Source organism: Clupea harengus, chromosome 26, assembly GCF_900700415.2.
Source record: "Clupea harengus chromosome 26, Ch_v2.0.2, whole genome shotgun sequence".
NCBI classification, from domain to species: domain Eukaryota; kingdom Metazoa; phylum Chordata; class Actinopteri; order Clupeiformes; family Clupeidae; genus Clupea; species Clupea harengus.
The window spans coordinates 2,057,317-2,078,088 of record NC_045177.1 but is presented as its reverse complement, the minus strand read 5'-3'; the positions used below and the strand labels follow the sequence as shown (position 1 = coordinate 2,078,088).

Sequence of the window (20,772 nt, the reverse complement as noted above, 5' to 3'; positions counted from 1 at the left end):
AGTGCTCCGTTTGGTATGAGAAAATCTTTCATAGCCAGCCAGATATGTAAATTTACAACTGGCATTGGGTGAAACATAGCTGGTTTATTAATGGCCTGTTTTAAAAGTTGTGGTCAACTGTACACACAGGTCACCTCTGGTCACTTCAGCTCAGCCTCAAATTAAGCTTTACATTTTTCATCCATTGATTAAAAGTATGATATGTATTATTATCATATAAAATGATTGAAGATCTGGATAGTCTTGACTATTATGAAGAAAAGGAAGACACCACATCTATGACTGTCCCTTATGTAAAGGTCTAAAAACTGATGGTGCGTTCTCATCCCATACAGATTTAGTAAAAATGAGTGGATTGCCCCTCTGTGTGTCAGTTGGTGTGTGTTTGAAGTGTAGACATCGATTAATGTGTGTTTGTGTCTGAAGTGTAGACAAGCATCCATTTCATGTCTGTTTTCTATAGTTTAGTATCTTCAGAATTCCATGAATCATCGATGAGCAGACTATGGATGCCGATGTTTGAAAATAAGACACCCATTCATTCTTATGATGCCTCTGTGACCTGCATATTTGATTTGGAATGTTTGCTGCTGCATCTCTATGAAGGTTTGAGTCTGTTCCACTGTTTTTAGTGTGATTGCTGCCAAAAATAAAGTTTTTTTAAATAATGTGTTTATTTCTGTTGTATTATTAATAAGAATAGTACACATTTTGTAGTGGTGCAAGATACTACACTGCCCCCCATAGTCAAAAAAAAAAAAAAAATGAAAAGTCCTCGAACATGAAGTTTGAAAACTTTCTTCAGATTACCACTCCCCTCACCCTTTCATACCCACCACCTCTCAGTTCACACATCCACCCCACCCCGTTCCTACTCTCTTTGTGTAGTTTCAGCAGGTTGAGCTTTGATCATGTCCACCTGAGGACCACCAGAGGTGTAAATGGTGCTCATAGACATGGAGATCCTGCCCATAATCCCTTGGCATTCTAGTTTGCATTCCAAACGCTCCTGCAGCTGATTGCTTTGGCTTGAACCCAGAGAGAAGATGCACCATATTAACACCACATATGGGAGTCTGAACTTAACTTTGAACCCAGAGAGAAGGTGCACTATATTAACACCACATAGGGGAGTCTGAACTCACCTTTGTAAAGTAGACACTAGGATGCTCTGGATGGATACTGAACTCACCACTTGAGAGCAATGACAGCATTGTAAACAGAAATGTCAAACAGTTACTGCAGCTCTGTAAAAGCCTGGGTCTGTTTATTCCTTCTGATGGAAGGACAGATGACTCTCTGGGTAGATTCACCTACTGCTCCCCTCTCAGCAGTAGTGTAGTAGCTCATGCAGTCACAGATCCAAGTCATATCAACTACTCTACAGTAAGGCCTCAGATTCCACTCTCAGATCACAACCATGTCACATTAAGTCTAAAAAAGAACAACCACCCTGAAACATCCTCTGAAACAGGTAAACAAACTCTATCCTCTCCAAACTCAATTTCGGTCTCTCTCAATATGAGGCTGAAAGATACAAATTGAAAATACGATCTACACATTTTTGTTTTAAACAGCATTTACAGGGATCCTGCTCAAGAACCATTGATTGATAAATTACACAAACTGAAATCAAATATAAACTACAAACTAATAAACAAATAATCTGGATACTCATGTATCATACCACTAGCTGAAAATGAAGCAATCCTTCTACAAAAAATCTTATTGGGCAAAAGTGTGTGAGACATTGGTGTGCAATGAAGACGTAGTATGATGCCATCGTGGCTGAAAATGCACTGCAGGGGAGCACTAGAGGCAGGCACTGCTAAAGCCATGATGGCCAATGACCAGATCAAACATGGCACTGCTTATACAGTAGCTTAATGTTGAAGATTAGTTGTATTGTAAAACTTTTACTTATTTGGTCTATGTTTTTTAGTTGGAGTCCTGCCAAGAATAAGGCTGCTACCACTCGGCGGGAGGGAACACAGCATTGTCATTGAAAAGGTTACACAGAAAAACATGGCTACATCGACAAAACAGTCTCTGCACTCACTGTATCAATGGGGTAGTGGATGATGAGTTTCTTTTCCTGACAGAATATAATAAGTACAAAAACATCAGGAAGACCCCCGCTCAAGAACAGAGGACATTTGCTCTGGGTTTACAAAAATGAGAGAAGAAAAATGATCATTCCTCCTGTGTGAAGCAATGCATGTGGGAAGGATTACAATAATAGATCTCATCTCACCACCCATCAGATCACACAAACCGAAGAAAAGTCACATCAGTTAAGAGTGTGGAAATAACTTTAGCCAATGTCTGCTTTCAAGAGACACCAGAGGATCAATGAAACTTCATATTTCTTTTGCACTCTAAATATAGGGAACCTAATCAAAGCTGAGCAAAATACACTACTGTTGATCAGCCCACCCCCTCTTATCCTTTCCTTTTTTTATCATTTACTTCATTTGTGTTTATTCCTGTTGTATTCTTCAAGGAAGGTAAACAATGAAAAGGCCCTTAAATTCTACTTCAGCTGAGCATTACATTGCCACCGACAGTCAAAACATGACCAAATAAATAGTATTCAGAGTGAACTGTGGTAAATGTCTGGCATTCTGGTGCATATGATAATGCCCTCTCTGTACTTAAAACAATAATAAAGTTTCTTAGGTCACCTGGTTCCTATTTAACTCAGTTGTGTTGGTTTTTAAGTGAGGCTTCACACTGGTTTGTCGGTCTGATATTACCCATAAATCATTATTAAATTGTTGAAATACAAACACACAGGCTTTCTACAGTTTACCAACCTATCCTCTTCTAAATAATCACATTTCAGTTCACACCTCCACCCCACCCCCACCTACCCTCCTGTGTGGAGATTCTGCAGACTGAGCTATAGCCACGTCTACTTTAGGGCCATCAGATGTGTAAACGGTGCTCATACACATGGAATTCCTTCCCATAATTCCTTGGCATTCTAGTTTGCATCACAAAGGTTCCTGCAGCTGATTGGATGAGCCACCTTTTTAAGGCAGACACTGGGATAGCCTGGAAGTATAGTGTGTATGTGTAACTCACAGACAGTACAGCTCTACTGCAGTTCTTGTTGGCACATCTTGAAGGAAAGTTCAAGGATTTCTTTTGCAAAACAGAACTAAAATGTCAGGATTTATTGAACCATCACAACTTCTCATGTCAGTAAAGGAGGAGATCAAAGAAGAAGAATTTGATGATTTCCTGCAACAGTATCTGTTTGAAATACAGAAAGTGAAAGAAGAGCCTGGATTGGAACATGACTGTAAGACTGAAATATACACAGCATCAACTTTGACCTGCAAAGAAGAAAATGGTTCACTAATGGACTTCAAAGAGGAAGGGGAATCTGATTCAAGAGAATATGGTCAAGATGACTCTTCTCCTGCAAGTAAGTAGTTGAATAGTTTGTATAGTGAAAATATTGAGAAAACTAACTGTGTTAATAATATTTACAACACCTGATATTGAGTTAGTGGTTTTAAGTGGCTTTACTCGATGAAAAATGAGACCAATGAAGAGAATAGAGATACTATGAAAATACCTTAATCATGGGACACTATCTGCAGTCTGACGTTGAAAGAGAGACAGTGTCTGCCAATATTTTGTCTCCAGTTCTCTAACTCGTGTCTGAAACTGTTCACATATCCGTTAATTCTCTTAAGTAACTTCAATATTTATACTCTGGGTATACACTTATCCTAAGTGACTTCCATATTTAGTCTCTAGGTATACACTTTTATCCCAAGTTACTTCTGAGTGAGATGCAAATCTAGCAAATAGCTAAAAATCTAAAACACATGAAAGTATTTTTTGGGACTTATGTACCAGATAGATAAGAAAGAATGTTGTTTAAAAACCTTTTCTAATATTTTAGGACACGTTCAAAGGATTCAGCCTACCAAAAGAGGGAACATTGAGGGAAAATCAAACGAAGAGAAACATCACAAACGCTCCCAGTGCACGAAGACTTCATACCAGAAATTACAGCAGCGATTGGACACCAAAGAGAACCAACATGAAAAAGAAAAGCATGATCAGTGTACCACAGGGGTCGAATGTTTCAGCAGTAGCGCAGTTCTCTCTGGCCCTCAGATCCCATGTACAGGGGAAAAGACACATCCGTGTACTCAGTGTGGAAAGACCTTTAATCTCAAGCATCATCTCAAGAGACACCAGAGAATCCATACAGGTGAAAAGCCGTATCAGTGCACTATATGTGGGATGAGTTTCAGGAGGAGCACTCATCTTACCAGCCATCAGACCACACATACAGAAGAGAAGCCACATCCGTGTCTTCAGTGTGGAAAAGGCTTTAATCTCAAGCATCATCTCAAGAGACACCAGAGTATCCATACTGGGGAAAAGCCACATCGGTGTTCTCAGTGTGGAAAGACTTTTAGTCAAATTACTTATCTCAAGGAACACCAGAAGGTCCATACTGGAGAAAAGCCATATCATTGTTCTCAGTGTGGAAAGACTTTTAGTCAAATGGGTAGTCTCAAGACACACCAGAGAATTCACACTGGGGAAAAGCCATACCATTGTTCTCATTGTGGAAAGACCTTTACTCAAATGGGTGAACTGAAGAGACACCTTATGATCCACACTGGAGAAAAGCCATATCAGTGTACTACATGTGGCAAGGGTTTCAAAAGTAGCAATGAATTTATAATTCACCAGCGGATCCATACTGGAGAAAAGCCATATCAGTGTTCTCAGTGTAGTAAGACCTTTAGTCAAATGAGTCATCTCAAGACACACCAGAGACTCCTTCACAGGGAATAGCCGCATCAATTTACTATACGTGAGAAGGGATTCAGATGTAGTTTGACATAACTGTCAATATCAGTGACACATGTTCAGTATCGTACAATTCTGTAAAATCAGCAATTTACTGCATTTCCCCCTGATATTGCAACTTTAATTGTTTACTGTGTTTTTAATTGCACTGAAGTAACACCTTGATGTTAAACTGCAATTTAGTCCTGCTTCTTTTGGCTTCCTAATGATGGTATAAGGTTATGCAGAGTCTGTCCCAACCACTGCCACTGCTTCAGGTCCCATTCGTTTGATGTCATATGTGTGATGGACTGACGACCATGCTGAAGTTAGTGTGATGTTAGAAATTTGTTTTACGTTATCAACATCCCTGGAAATATATCTGTTATACTTTTATTAAACTCAATAAAAAAATTCATGCATTTCAATCACATTTTAGCATGGCTGAAATGAGCATAAAAGCAATAATAATAACATTATTATTATTATTATTATTATTATTGTTTTTGTTTTGTGTTCTTGGGTAGGTTGTATAGATTGTCTGACAAACATCTCCAAAATTAGACAAATGCTTTTGTTAGAAATGAATTAAATATATTAAACACAAATTAGATGCATATACACCCAGCTCCTGACTCGGGTCATGACTAGGGATGGGTATCGTTTGGTTTTTATCCGATACGGTACATAACCGATACTTTTAAAACGATTCCGGTGCCTAAACGGTGCCGGAACCGATACTTTTATAAAAAATAAAAAAAATAAATAAAAAAAATTACGATTGACGACATTTAAGAAAGGCTTTTTTTAGTGCCAAATATATGCACTGTTTAAAGTAGATTATATATATAAATAAATACAAAACACTTTTTAACTTCAAACTTAAATAATATATGAACTGTTAACAAAAGTTTAGACTATACTTAAATACAAATAAATACAAAACACACACACACACTCTGTACACACACTACAGCTTCAATACTTCAGCAATTCTTTTGTCGAAATATCAGCATATTTGACTTCTCCGGCAAAATGCAACACCTTTCCTGACTAATCGCATGACCTGCACAGGAGAAAACCCTCTCCGATGCTGTCGATGAGGCCTGTACACACAGATATGTATCTGAAAGTACACAATTAGGGATGGGTATCGTTTGGGTTTTTTCCGATACTGGTGCTAAACCGATACTTTTAAAAAGATACCGGTGCCTAAACGGTGCCTGAACCGCTACTTTTTTTTTTTAAAGCACAAAGCGACGATTGACGACATTAAAGAAAGGCTTTTTTTATTGCCAAGGCAATTTTTTTCTTCAAATTGAACAATATATGAACTGTTTAAAGTATATTATAAATATAAATACATAGAAAACACTTGGCTTCCAACTACAGCTTCAAACTTTTTAACTTCAAACTATGAACATTATATTAACTGTAAACAACAGTTTAGAGTATACTTAAATAAATATAAATAAATACAAAAAACAGCTTCAAACTTTTGCAAAAATATGAGCATATTGGCCTTTGGAGTCAAAAATGTATTATTTTGTTTGCATTTATTTCATGAAATTTCACCATTTTATGATTTGTTTATACCTATCTTTTCTATCTTGTTTATAGTTACTCTTATTACTTGAACACACTGAGTACTAGACAATGTGTACTGCCCCTTTAAGAGACTACCGTTGGTAGTTTAGCTGTCATCTCCGTATATTTTTCAGTCTTCGGTTGCTGATCTGCCGTTGACTCTCCCCTCTTTTCACGCAATTATTTTGTTGCATTTGCTGCACGTCGCGATGTTTGAATCTTTTTGTGCGAAATACAGCCACACTTTTGACCGTTTACCTTTCGGTATTTTCTCTGTTAAAAGGTTGATGGCTAGTTTTGTTTGTGCTTGCCTGCTCTTCCCTGTCATATCAGAACCGGTTCCAATACAACCGGTACCTACCCAGACCGAAATGCAACGCAGATTTCGGTGCTTCATTTCGGCATTTATCAGATAAGACTGTTGCTATGAAAACACCAATGAGCGTGAGCGACACAGGACAAAGTTTACATTGGGAACTGGGGCAGTTTTACATGTGCCCCACAGAATCTGCCTAGCGACCGTGTTCAATTGGCTGAGGCATCGAAATGAAGCACCGAAATCTGCGTTGCATTTCGGTCCGGGTAGGTACCGGTTGTATTGGAACCGGTTCCATATTGGTACCGGTTCTCGGTACCCAACCCTAGTCATGACAGCATTCTCAAGATGGACCCAGCTCCTGACTCGGGTCATGACAGCATTCTCAAGAGGGACCCAGCTTCTGACTCGGGTCATGACAGCATACTCAAGAAGGACCCAGCTCCTGACTCGGGTCATGACAGCATTCTCAAGAGGGACCCAGCTTCTGACTCGGGTCATGACAGCATTCTCAAGAGGGACCAAGCTCCTGACTCGGGTCATGAATGTTAGCATACTCGCTATGCTGATAGCTGTCACAGTTGACAGTGTTGATGTTTGTGATATGTTCTCTGATTTAGGTTGGATTAATAACCTGGTGCAGATTGAAAAGAGGGTTTCTTATGCTGGGTAACGTCAGTAGTCACTGGGCAGGAACACATGGCTGAATACAGATGTATCCATGAACCACTGATGATCAAGCTACCGATGGGGACGTATGAAATGTAAACAACCATTCATGCATGTGATGTCTGTGTTACTCTGCTACCTGCATGCTGATATTGTAATGCCTAATTAATGATTAATTAATTGTAATTTGGTATTGATTACTGCAAAAATAAAGCTTTTAATTTGGTAAATCGCTGGATCCATCATGACATTTATGTAGACTGAAGAATAGGATTCCTATAGCTGGGTAACTTCAGTAGAGTGAGACGTGTAGTTTGGATCGTTAGCCTTCTGCAGACTGAAAAGAAGGTTTTTGTAGCTGGGTAACTTCAGTACTCTCTGAGGAAGAACATATGGCTGAATGCAGGTGTTTACATGAGTCACTGATGATTAGGCTACAGATGGGTGTGTATGAAATGTAGGCTCCCATTCATATTATTATGATGTCTATATGGCTTCTCTGAGGAAGAACACATGGCTGAACACATTTTTGCTTCTTTACCTGAATGTTTAATTATTTCGTATTGTTTGCTGATAAATCTCTATATAGGTACGAGTCTGTTCCTATGTTTTCAGTGGGAGTACTGCCTGTCTAAAAAAGAACAACAACCCTGAAATATCATCTGAAACAATAAACAAACACCTCTCCTCATTCTCTCCTAACTCTCATATTTCTGTGGAAAAAGCTCTCTCAATATGAGGGTGAACCTCATAGCAAGTATACAAATTGAAAATATGATATTGTTTTTAAAAACCTCTACAGGGAAAATAAATTAGATCCTGCTCACGAACCATTGACTGGTGAATTACACAAACTAGAATAATCTGGACTCTCCTGTATCTCCAATGTAACTAAATAAAAATATTAAACAACTCAAAAACAAAGAAAAAGCATGTGGCTGATGGAAAACCTCAATCTCTCTCTCTCTCTCTCTCTCTCTCTCTCTTTCACAGGTGTAGAAACTCTCTCTCTGTGAATTGACTCTGTATTTATTTCTGTTGTATTCTTTATGTAGGTTACTTAATCATAGGAGTGCATACATTGTAGTTAAGCAAGATATTCCACTGCCATTCACAGTCATAACTAAAAACAAATAAAAAGTATTCTGGATTGACACAAACACACAAAGCTATAAAGAAGATTGGAGGCTTATATGCAGGTCTTATATTATTTTTATACTATGTCCTCATATCAAGTTGTACATTATAAGAAAACATACATGCACTCACACACACATACACATATGTCTACATAAATACACACACAAACATACAGTTTGAAAAGCTTTGAGGAACAATGGAGGGTTTCTTCAGTTAACCACCCCATCCCCCATGACCTGTTAGTTCACACCTCCAACCCACTCCCACATACCCTGCCCTACCCAATCACCTTTCAGTTCACACATCCAGGAATGACCCATCTACACTCCTTTGTGTTGTCAGGTTGAACCCTGACCAAGCCTCTCCTCTGTCATTCTAATTTGCATTCCAAAAGCTCCTGCAGCTGATTGGTTAGACAGAAGAAGCACTATATTAACACCACACAGGGGAGTCTGAACTCACATTTGTAAGGTAGAGACTGAAATGCTTTGGATTGATACCTGACCCACCTTTGTAAGGTAGACACTGGGATGCTCTGGATAAATACGGTATGTGTGTAATTCAACAACAGTGTAGCTATACTGTAGTTCTTTGTTTAACTATATCATCCTTAGATTGAGGAATGTTAGACTGGATTTTCTTTGAAAAACTGAACTCAACTGACTGGCACTGGGATGCTCTGAAGGAGTATGTGTGTCATTCTTTGGAAGCGTACTGTAGAAACTTGGGTCTCCAACAGTACAACTACGCTGTAGTTCTTTGTTTGCGCATGTTCACTTTATTAGTCTTGCATTGAATGAAAGTTTGACTGGATTTTCTTTGAAAAACAGAACTGAAGTCTGAAATGTCAGGATCTACTGAACCATCACAACTGATCATGTCAGTGAAGGAGGAGCTCAAAGAAGAAGAATTTGATGATTTCCTGCAAGAGTATCTGTCTGCAAGTCAGAAAGTGGAAGAAAAGCCTGGACTGATACATGACTGTAAGACTGAATCAGAAAGATCCCCAACCTTGGCCTGCAAAGAAGAAAAGTCTTCACTGATGGAAATTAAAGAGGAAGATGAATCGGATTTAAGAGACTGTGATCGTGATGACTCTTCACCTACAAGTAAGTTGCAGATTATTTTGTATCAAGAGAAGCAAACTAACTCTTGTGTCTGTATCTCTGTTTACATTTAGTCTCTAGGTAGACAGTTATCCCATTGAACAGGTTTGTCCTAAATTACTTCCACATGAGGTACAATTCTAGCCAATAAATAAAGAGATATTAACCCTCATATTATGTTTAAATTGTACTCACGTCTGATATCCTTGGGGTCAATTTGACCCCAGCAATATAAACCTCCAAAAAATGATTATAATTACCCAAGTGTATGTGTCAGGTACCTTAGGTTAGTTTGTTGACGACCTAAATAGCCCTTAAAAATAAAACAATAAATAAAACAATACCCCCTTCCATTCCTTTCATACATCCTGAATACATGTTACGCGATTATTGAGAAAAATCCAGATCACCATAAAATTTCACTGATTGACCTAAAATTGGAAAGAGATATCTTTCTGGTGTTTTTATGGCTGAATGTGATTTCTAAATACATATTGTTGTTATCTATAACATTTGGAATACAAAATATTTCTTTTATCAAGAATAGTAACAATGCAACGAAAACAGTTGATATTTTTTAAATATTTTATACAATTAACAAATTGACCCCAAACAACACCTAAATGAAAGCATGTGTACAGGACATTGAAAACATATCATCATGTTAATTTTTTCCCAATTAAATTATGAAAAGTCATTTAGTATGAAGCAAAACAAATTATGTCAATCATTTATTTGGAGATGTTAAACATTGAATGATAAATAATATGAAGAAAAGAGTGTTATCATGTTAATATGAAGCTGCAAGGGCACCAAGAGGGTTTCTGCCTATCGTAGATTTTTAACTATCTGTCTCTACCTGAGGGAACCATCTTCACATTTGGCCACTGCTGGTGTGTGTTAATAATAACTTATGCTAATATCTGTGAATATGAACTTGTGTCAATATGAAGCTGCACAGGCACCCGAGGGTTTACCTGTTCTATCAAGTATAATTGTACGGGTTAAATTAGTAGACTGTAAAATCAGCCAGATAACTGGTATAATATAATATAATAATAGATTTAAAAATATGTCATGCCATTGGAACTCTTGGACATTATAACTGTTATTAATAGGTTATTTAAAAGTTGATAAAAGAATACCTGGCTTTATCTTCTGCTTTACTCTATGAAATGGGAGACCTGTTGAGAGAATAGAGATACCATGGGAATACTATAATAATGAGATATTATTTGCAGTCTGTTGCATTTAAAACATTTAAAATGCCTACTATCATTTTGTGTTCCAAGTGATATAATAAATTGGCAAATAGCCAGTCAATCTGAAATACATTTGTTTTCAGTGTTATTCTGTGTAGTGTTAATGGAACAAATCGAGAATATCAATGAATGAGAATCGAGGATATTATTTAAAAAATGTTTTCTTATTTTATAGGAGACGTTCAAAGGATCCATTCTAGCAAAAGGAGTAGAGAGGAAAAAAGAAAGAATGTCATCAGACATCAGCAATCGAACGCAAGGAAGAAACAACATGAATGCTCCCAGTGTTCCAAAACTTTTCCTGCACCTGCTCTTGCAATTCATCAACGAACACACACAGGAGAAACGCCCCATCAATGTCCTCAGTGTGGGAAAGCCTTTAGTCACAAGGGTAATCTCAAGAAACACCTGAGGATCCACACTGGAGAAAAGCCCCATCAATGCTCTCAGTGTGGGAAAGCCTTTAGTCACAAGGGTAATCTCAAGAAACACCTGAGGATCCACACTGGAGAAAAGCCTTATCAGTGTCCTACATGTGGGAAGGGTTTCAAAAGTAGCAGTGAACTTACAATCCACCAGATGATACATACTGGAGAAAAGCCACATCTGTGTTCTCAGTGTGGAAAGGCCTTTAGTCAAAAGGGTTATCTCAAGAGACACCAGAGGATACATTCTGGAGAAAAGCCACATCATTGTTCTCAGTGTGGAAAAACGTTTATTAAAATGAGTCATCTCAAAACACACCAGAGGATCCACACTGGAGAAAAGCCATATCATTGTTCTCAGTGTGGAAAGACTTTTAGTCAAATGGCTCATCTCAAGACACACCAGAGGATCCACACTGGAGAAAAGCCATATCAGTGTACTACATGTGGGAAGGATTTTAGGAATAGCAATAGTCTTACAATCCACCAGCTGACACATACTGGGGAAAGGCCATATCATTGTTCTCAGTGTGGAAAGACTTTTAGTCAAATGGCTCATCTCAAGACACACCAGAGGATCCACACTGGAGAAAAGCCCTATCAGTGTGCTACATGTGGGAAGGGTTTCAAAAGTGGCAATGAAATTAGGAGTCACCAGATGACACATACTGGAGAAAAGCCACATCACTGTTCTCAGTGTGGAAAGACCTTTACTAAAATGAGTCATCTCAAGACACACCTGATGATCCACACTGGAGAAAAGCCATATCATTGTACTACATGTGGGAAGGGTTTCAAAAGTAGCAGTGAATTTAAAATCCACCAGATGACACATACTGGAGAAAAGCCATATCATTGTTTTCAGTGTGGAAAGGCCTTTACTAACAAGGATAATCTCAAAAAACACCAGAGAATTCACACTGGGGAAAAGCCACATCACTGTTCTCAGTGTGGAAAGACTTTTAGTCAAATGGGTAATCTCAAGACACACCAGAGAATCCATACTGGAGAAAAGCCCCATCAATGCTCTCAGTGTGGAAAGGCCTTTAGTCAAAAGGGCGATCTCATCAGACACCAGAGGGTCCATACTGGGGACAAGAACCTAGCCATATCAATGTAATATAGGTGGGAGGGGATTCAGATGGAGCTCAGATATCACTGTCCATTAGGTCACACATCAGTTCCAGTTTGGTACGATTCCGTAGAATCAGCAATTTACTGCATTAATCCCTGATATTGCAACTTTAATAGTTTACTGTGTTTTTAATTGCACAGAAGTAACACCTTGATATCAAACTGCAATGTATTGCTGCTTCTTTTGGCATCCTAATGGTGGTATAAGGTTATGCACAGTCTGTCCCAACCACTGCCACTGCTTCATGTCCCATGACCATTCTGAAGTTAGTGTGATGTTAGAAATTTGTTTTACATTAACAACATCCTTGGATCTATATCTGATATACTTTTATTAAACTCAATAAAAAAATGCTCCAAATTCATGCATATTGATTTACAATGCATCATACATTTCAATAACATTCTTAGTATGGCTTAAATGAGCATATAAGCAATAATAATAATAACATTATTTTTATTATTGTTGATATTGTTGTTGTTTTGTGTTCTTGGGTAGGTTGTATAGATTGTGTGACAAACATCTATACAATTACACAAATTATTTTGTTATAGAAATGATTTAAATATAGTTAAACACAAATTAAACATTTACTATTTTCCACTATTTTTGTTTTATTAAAATCAAACTGTTTTTGTAAACTCTGTGGTCTGGCTCAAATTTATGTTGCGGCTCATGAGTTGGGTCATGACAGCATTCTCAAGAAGGACCCAGCTCCTGACTCGGATCATGACAGCATTCTCAAGAAGGACCCAGCTCCTGACTCGGGTCATGACAGCATTCTCAAGAGGGACCCAGCTTCTGACTCGGGTCATGACAGCATACTCAAGAAGGACCCAGCTCCTGACTCGGGTCATGACAGCATTCTCAAGAAGGACCCAGCTCCTGACTTGGGTCATGACAGCATTCTCAAGAAGGACCAAGCTCCTGACTCGGGTCATGAATGTTAGCATACTCGCTATGCTGATAGCTGTAACAGTTGACAGTGTTGATGTTTGTGATATGTTCTCTGATGTAGGTTGGATTAATAACCTGGTGCAGATTGAAGAAGAGGGTTTCTTATGCTGGGTAACGTCAGTAGTCACTGGGCAGGAACACATGGCTGAATACAGATGTATCCATGAACCACTGATGATCAAGCTACCGATGGGGACGTATGAAATGTAGACAACCATTCATGCATGTGATGTCTGTGTTACTCTGCTACCTGCATGCTGATATTGTAATGCCTAATTAATTGTAAATTGGTTTTGATTACTGCAAAAATAAAGCTTTTAATTTGGTAAATCGCTGGATCCATCATGACATTTATGTAGACTGAAGAAGAGGATTCCTATAGCTGGGTAACTTCAGTAGAGTGAGACGTGTAGTTTGGATCGTTAGCCTTCTGCAGACTGAAGAAGAAGGTTTTTGTAGCTGGGTAACTTCAGTACTCTCTGAGGAAGAACACATGGCTGAATGCAGGTGTTTACATGAGTCACTGATGATTAGGCTACAGATGGGTGTGTATGAAATATATATTATTATGGTGTATATATGGCTTCTCTGAGGAAGAACACATGGCTGAACACATTTTTGCTTCTTTACCTGAATGTTTAATTATTTCTTATTGTTTGCTGATAAATCTCTATATAGGTACGAGTCTGTTCCTATGTTTTCAGTGGGAGTACTGCCAAAATACTGCTGTCCCAGAAGCATTACAGAGTCTTTCTGAAAAATTTTCTTCTGTGTCTAGCTGCGAAACTGTCATATTAGGCGATTTTAACCTAGATTGGTTCTCACCTGTAGCCAATGAATTTCAAGACCTGTGCTTAGAGTCAAATCTTACCCAATTGGTTACTGAATCCACCCGCCCAAATATGAAAATCCCAAGTAACTCATCTCTGTTAGATCTCATTCTTACTAATAGGCCACAGCACTACCTGCACACCTGTGTGTTTCCCTTGGATTTTAGTGATCACTGTCCAGTGGGCTGCATCAGGGATGGACGGAGAAAGGGTGCTGCCCCTTTAATTGTTTATAAAAGGTCCCTCAAAAATCTTGACGATCAGGCATTTTTATTTGACTTGCTATCCAGCAATCCTACCTCTATAGAGCTTATTCCGGACGTAGGTGTTGCCTTGAGTCATTTCCTGTCGGTTTTTCATGCTGTCACTGACAAACATGCACCTTTTAAGAAATGTAGGATAAAAAATCGTTTTAATCCCTGGTTTACTCATGATATAAGTGAGGCCACTACTAATAGAAATAAGGCCTGGGCATTAGCAAGATCCACTGGCTCTGCTGCAGCTTGGCAATCTTTTAGACACCTTCGTAACAAATGCACACATCTGGTAAAAATGGCCAAATCCAAATACTTTGTGAATCATTTGTCTGCTTGTGGTAGTAATCCAACAAAATTCTGGAAAACAGTTAAGTCTCTTAAAGGGGTTTCCCCACCTACACTACCCCAGCAGATCATGCTGGAAGATAAAGCAATTAATGATCCTAAGGAAGTTTGTAATGCTTTCAATAATCATTTTATCCAATGCGGCACTTTGTTTGACCTTTCTAATTTCCCTGATGTACCGGATGGAGTGCTAGATAACTTCACTGTTGATGCCAGGTCACTGGGAACTGACCCAACCACATCCTTCTCTTTTAGACCAATACAACAGCATGAAGTCCTCTCTGCTCTTCGTAATTCTAAATGTATGAAGAGCTCAGTGGGTGCAGACCAGTTAGACCCACGTCTCTTGAAGCTTGCTGCCCCCATTATAGCCAGACCCCTGACCCACATTTTTAATCTATCACTTTTTTCTGGCTACATTCCTAGCATCTGGAAATCTGCATTAGTGGTGCCCCTTCATAAAGGGGGAGACCCAAATGATATGAACAATTATAGGCCGATCTCCAAGCTCCCATGCCTAGCCAAAATGTTGGAATCCTTTGTAAATGAGCAAATTAGCTCTTTTCTATCTTTAAACTCAATTTTATGCCCCTTTCAATCAGGTTTCAGAGCTGGCCACAGTACCATTACTGCAACAACCCTTGTGGTAAATGACATAGCCTCTGCTGTAGACAAGAAACAATGTTGTGCCGCTTTATTTATTGACCTGTCGAAAGCTTTTGATACAGTAAACCATGAGATACTTTTTGGCAAACTGAACTCCCTGGGATTTGATAATGTCTCCCTCAGATGGTTCAAAAACTACTTCACGGGTAGAACACAATGTATAGATGTTGCAGGCCTTACATCTGAGGCCCTAGTAATTAATTCTGGTGTCCCTCAGGGCTCTATTTTAGGCCCGGTATTGTTCTCACTTTACATTAATAATATCTGTGACCATCTAGAACATTGCAAAGTCCATTTTTATGCCGATGATACAATTTTGTATGCCTCAGCGCCCTCTATAGATCAAGCAGTTTCAAACCTTCAACATGCTTTTGATTGTGTACAGGATTCCCTAAAGTCCCTCAAATTGATGCTGAATGAGTCTAAGACTAAATTCATGATTTTCTCCAATGGTAGAAATAATGTCCCCTCCACCCATAGGATATGCACCCGTTCTGGGACTAATATTGAGCAAGTTCCTTGCTATAAATACCTAGGTATCTGGCTAGATGATAGGCTGTCATTTAAATCACATGTTCTTGACCTAGCTAAGAAGGTTAAAATTAAACTGGGTGCTCTTTATAGAATAAGATCTTGTTTTACTTTTGAAAACCGAATGGAAATAGTGCAATCAACAATTTTGTCAGTTCTTGACTATGGTGACATTGTTTACATGTATGCTGCACCCTCTACCTTAAAACTCCTGGACTCTGTTTACCATAGTGCTATTCGCTTTGTTACAGGAGACGCTTTCAGGACCCACCACTGTAACTTATACAAGAATGTTGGTTGGTCCCCTCTAGCAGACAGGAGGGAAAAACACTGTCTTTTATTTGTTTATGAAGCCTTAGTGGGAAAACTGCCTAATTATCTCATGTCACTTTTAAAATTAAAATCCATCTGTCATAATACACGGTCACAGAGCCTCATCTCCCTTGAAATCCCCCTTACAAAAACTAATATAGGTAAAATAGCTTTTAAGTTCTTTGCTTCCCATAAATGGAACACTATTCAAGTGGAGTTGAAATTAACCAAGTATTTGTCTGTCAACCAATTTAAGAGCCTTTTAGATAATAAGGATGTGCCTCAATGTTGTTGTTTTGAATGATTCTCTGATTTAATTTTTTTTACTTTATGTTATTTTATTTATTTATTTTTTATGCTTAATTTCTGAGTTGTTTGGTGTGTGTTTTTTTTTTAAATGTATTTTGTCTGTTTCGTTTTGTTGTGGTTTGTTTATGTATTGTTCTTCTGTACTATGTGGCCTCAATCAGGGCATTGCTGCAAAAGAGCCCTGTGCTCAGTCAATTTCTCCCTGAATAAACAATGATGATGAAAATACCCTTTTCAATGATGTTTACTGCATTTATTTCTGTTCTATTATTAATGGAGGGTACTTACAGTAAGCAAAGGATTGCAGACATTGTAGCAGAGCAAGATACGCCACTGCCTCCCACAATCAAAGGCAAATAACAAATTAAAAGTTTTCATTGTTAACAGGGCTAAATGTCTGGGGTACTGGTGCCAGGATATGACCCTGCGTGTACTTTATCATAACCTATTATTTTATTTCTGTTTAATTGTGATGTTTTCTTTACCAGTGCTGAATCACTGGTGATCAGGCTACTGAGGGGTCTGTATGAAACATAGGCACCCATTTATCAGGTCTATGGTGTCTCTATGGCTTATTTACCTGCAGGTTTATAATTTAATGTATGCTGTTGTATGGGTATGTGGATAAGAGTCTTTTCCTGTTTGTTTATGGGACGTTCTACGAAAAAAAGAAACAAAGTTCTGTAAATTGACTCATGTGAATTGTATTCATTTCTGTTGTGTCCTTAATGTAGGGTACCTAATAATAGGAGTGCAGATTGTAGTTGAGCAAGATATTCCACTGCCGTTCACAGTCATAACAAAAAACAAATAAAAAGTATTCAGAAATGACACACACACAAACACACAAAGCTTTAACGAAGATTGGATGCTTATATAAAGGTCTTATAATATCCTCTGTCCTCATATCAAGTTATAAACTATTAGAAAACATGAATACATTCCCACACACATACATATAGGCCTACCTAAATGCACACACAAACATACAGTACAGTATGAAAAGCTTTGAAGAGCAATGGAGGGTTTCTTCAGTTTACCAGCCCACACCACCTACCACATGACCTTTTAGTTCACACCTCCAACCCACCCCCACAGAACCTGCCCTACCCAATCACCTTTCAGTTCACACATCCAGGAATGGCCCATCTACACTCCTTTGTGTTGTATCTGCAGGTTGAACCCTGACCAAGCCTCTCCTCTGTCATTCTAATTTGCATTCCAAAAGCTCCTGCAGCTGATTGGTTAGGCTTGAATCCAGGAAGCTAATGGGTCAGACAGAAGAAGCACTATATTAACACCACATAGGGGAGTCTGAACCCACCATCGTATGGTAGAGACTGGGATGCTCTGGGTTGATACTGAACTCACCAAGGTAAGGTAGGCAATGGGATTCTTTATTAGACTGGATTTCCTTTGCAAAACACAACTGAACTGACTGGTACTGGGATGCTCTGAAGGAGTATGTGTGTCATTATTTGGAAGCGTTCTGTAGAAGTCTCCAACAGTAGTTCTTTGTTTGCACATTTTCACTATATAAGTCTTGCATTGAATGACTGGATTTTCTTTGAGAAACAGAACTGAAGTCTGAAATGTCAGGATCTACTCAACCATCACAACTGCTCATGTCAGTGAAGGAGGAGTTCAAAGAAGAAGAATTTGATGATTTCCTGCAAGAGTATCTGTCTGCAATTCGGAAAGTGGAAGAAAAGCCTGGACTGGAAGCTGACTGTAAGACTGAAATATACACATCACCAACCTTGACCCACAAAGAAGAAGAGTATTCACCATTGGAAATTAAACAGGAGGAAACATCTGATTTGAGAGAATATGGTCACAATGACTCTAACCCTACAGGTAAGTTGCACATTAGTTTGTATCATGAAACACTTGAACAATATGATAGTTAATATGAATTGAATATGACATCATGCTAATATGAAGCTGCAAGAGAACTTAGAGGGGTTCTTCCTATCGTAGCTTTTTAACTATTTGTCTCTAGCATAAGGAAACATCTTGGTTGCTGCTAGCGTGTGTTAATATCTGTAAATGTGAACTTATGTCAATATGAAGCTGCACAGGCACCCCAAGGGTTTCTACCAATTATAATGTAAGGAGTAAAATTGAAGAGACTGTAACATCAGCTATATAACTGGCATAATATTTAATATGATAATGACAACAATAATAATAGATGTATTAATATTTCATCCCATTGGAACTAAGGTTAGTTAAAAACCCCTGGCTTTATCTTGTGCTTTACTTAATGAAATGTAAGACCTATTGAGAGAATAGAGATACCATGGGAATACCTTAATTATGGGACATAATTTGGAGTATGTTCAATTTAAAACATTTAAAATGTCTGCCATAATTTTGTCTCCAGATCTCTAACTCATGTCCCTGAATCTCTGCTTACATTTACATGCTTACATTTACAGTGCAGTCTCTAGGTGGATACTTTTATCTTAAAGGACTTCCAAGTACTATTCTAGCAAATAGCCATTGAAAAATACATTACAAAACATACAATACATGTTTTCAGTGTTGTAGTGCTAATGTAACAAATAAAGTAGAGTGAGGATGCTATTTAAAAAATGTCTTATTATGTTATAGGAGACGTTCAAAGGATCCATTCTAGCAAAAGGAGTACAGAGGAAAGAAGAAAGAATGTCATCAGACATCAGCAATCGAACGCAAGGAAGAAAGAACATGAATGCTCCCAGTGTTTCAAAACTTTTCCTGCACTTTCTGCTCTTGCAAATCATCAACAAACCCACACTGGAGAAAAGCCCCATCAGTGTTCTCAGTGTGGAAAGACTTTTAGCCAGATGTCTAATCTCAAGACACACCAGAGGATCCATACGGGAGAAAAACCCTATCAATGTTCTCAGTGCGAAAAGGCTTTTAGTCGAAAGGGTCATCTCAAGAAACATCAGAGGATCCACACTGGGGAAAAGCCATATCAATGTTCTACGTGTGGGAAGGGTTTCAAAAGTAGCAATGAACTTAGAAACCACCAGAAGACACATACTGGGGAAAAGCCATATCATTGTTCTCAGTGTGGAAAGACCTTTACTGAAATGTCTAATCTCAAGAGACACCAGCGGATCCACACTGGGGAAAAGCCATATCAATGTTCTACATGTGGGAAGGGTTTCAAAAGTAGTAATGAACTTAGAAACCACCAGAGGACACATACTGGGGAAAAGCCATATCAGTGTTCTCAGTGTGGAAAGACCTTTACTGAAATGTCTAATCTCAAGAGACACCAGCGGATCCACACAGGAGAAAAGCCACATCAGTGTTCTCAGTGTGGAAAGACCTTTAGTCAAAAGAGTGAACTCAAGAATCACCAGCCAATCCATACTGGAGAAAAGTCATATTAGTGTTCTCAGTGTGGAAAGACCTTTAATGTAATATCTGCTCTCAAGAGACACCAGCAGATCCACACTGGGGAAAAGCCACATCAGTGTTCTTATTGTTTAAAATGCTTTAATATCAAAGGCAATCTCATGACACATCAGAAAATACATACTAGAGTAGCTCACATCTAACCACCCATCAGATCACGGATGAAGGGGAAAGCCTTATCAGGGTCCTCAGTTTGGAAAGGCCTTTAATAGAATATCTAGTCTCAAGGTAAATCAGGAAATACATCCTAAAGGCCTCATCCATGCAGTACACAAAAAAGTGCAATGTTCATCAGAGGATGCAAGCAGGAGAACAGGCTTACCAGTCAAAAACCATTCATATGATGTGCTGCCCTGCTAACACATGATGGAGTATCACTTACTGAAATATTTTGGATTTAATGAGTTTTAAGCAAAATGTGAAGTACATGATGAAGTATTATTTCTTCATATTTGAAACGTGTGATGTGGTAGAGATTGAAATAAAAATTGAGTACAAAAACGATTTGAAAACATTTTTCAAGTATGTAGAGTATATGTGGGGTGGGGGGATGTGTGTTTGTGTGTGTACAATATGTAATTGACAAGCAGCAGTTAGCGCTTGTACAACAAAAAAAGTAGTGTTTGTGCGAGCACCCGAGATTGATGGCCTAAACAGCACCTCATATGGAGAGTGTCTACAGCTCAT

The 20,772-nt window shown here is 38.4% G+C and overlaps 2 protein-coding genes across 2 annotated transcripts in view; both read left to right on the top strand.

Moving 5' to 3' along the window:
- Positions 1 to 12,449, top strand: part of LOC116219764 (zinc finger protein 850-like) — a 31,037-nt gene extending 18,588 nt beyond the window's left edge. Inside the window, exons 5-6 of the mRNA XM_042703870.1 lie at positions 4,151 to 4,798; positions 11,221 to 12,449. Of these exons, the coding sequence (XP_042559804.1) occupies positions 4,151 to 4,798; positions 11,221 to 12,449 (1,877 nt within the window). The remainder of the gene's footprint in view (positions 1 to 4,150; positions 4,799 to 11,220) is intronic.
- Positions 1 to 20,772, top strand: part of LOC105905944 (zinc finger protein OZF-like) — a 138,920-nt gene that overhangs the window by 104,234 nt on the left and 13,914 nt on the right.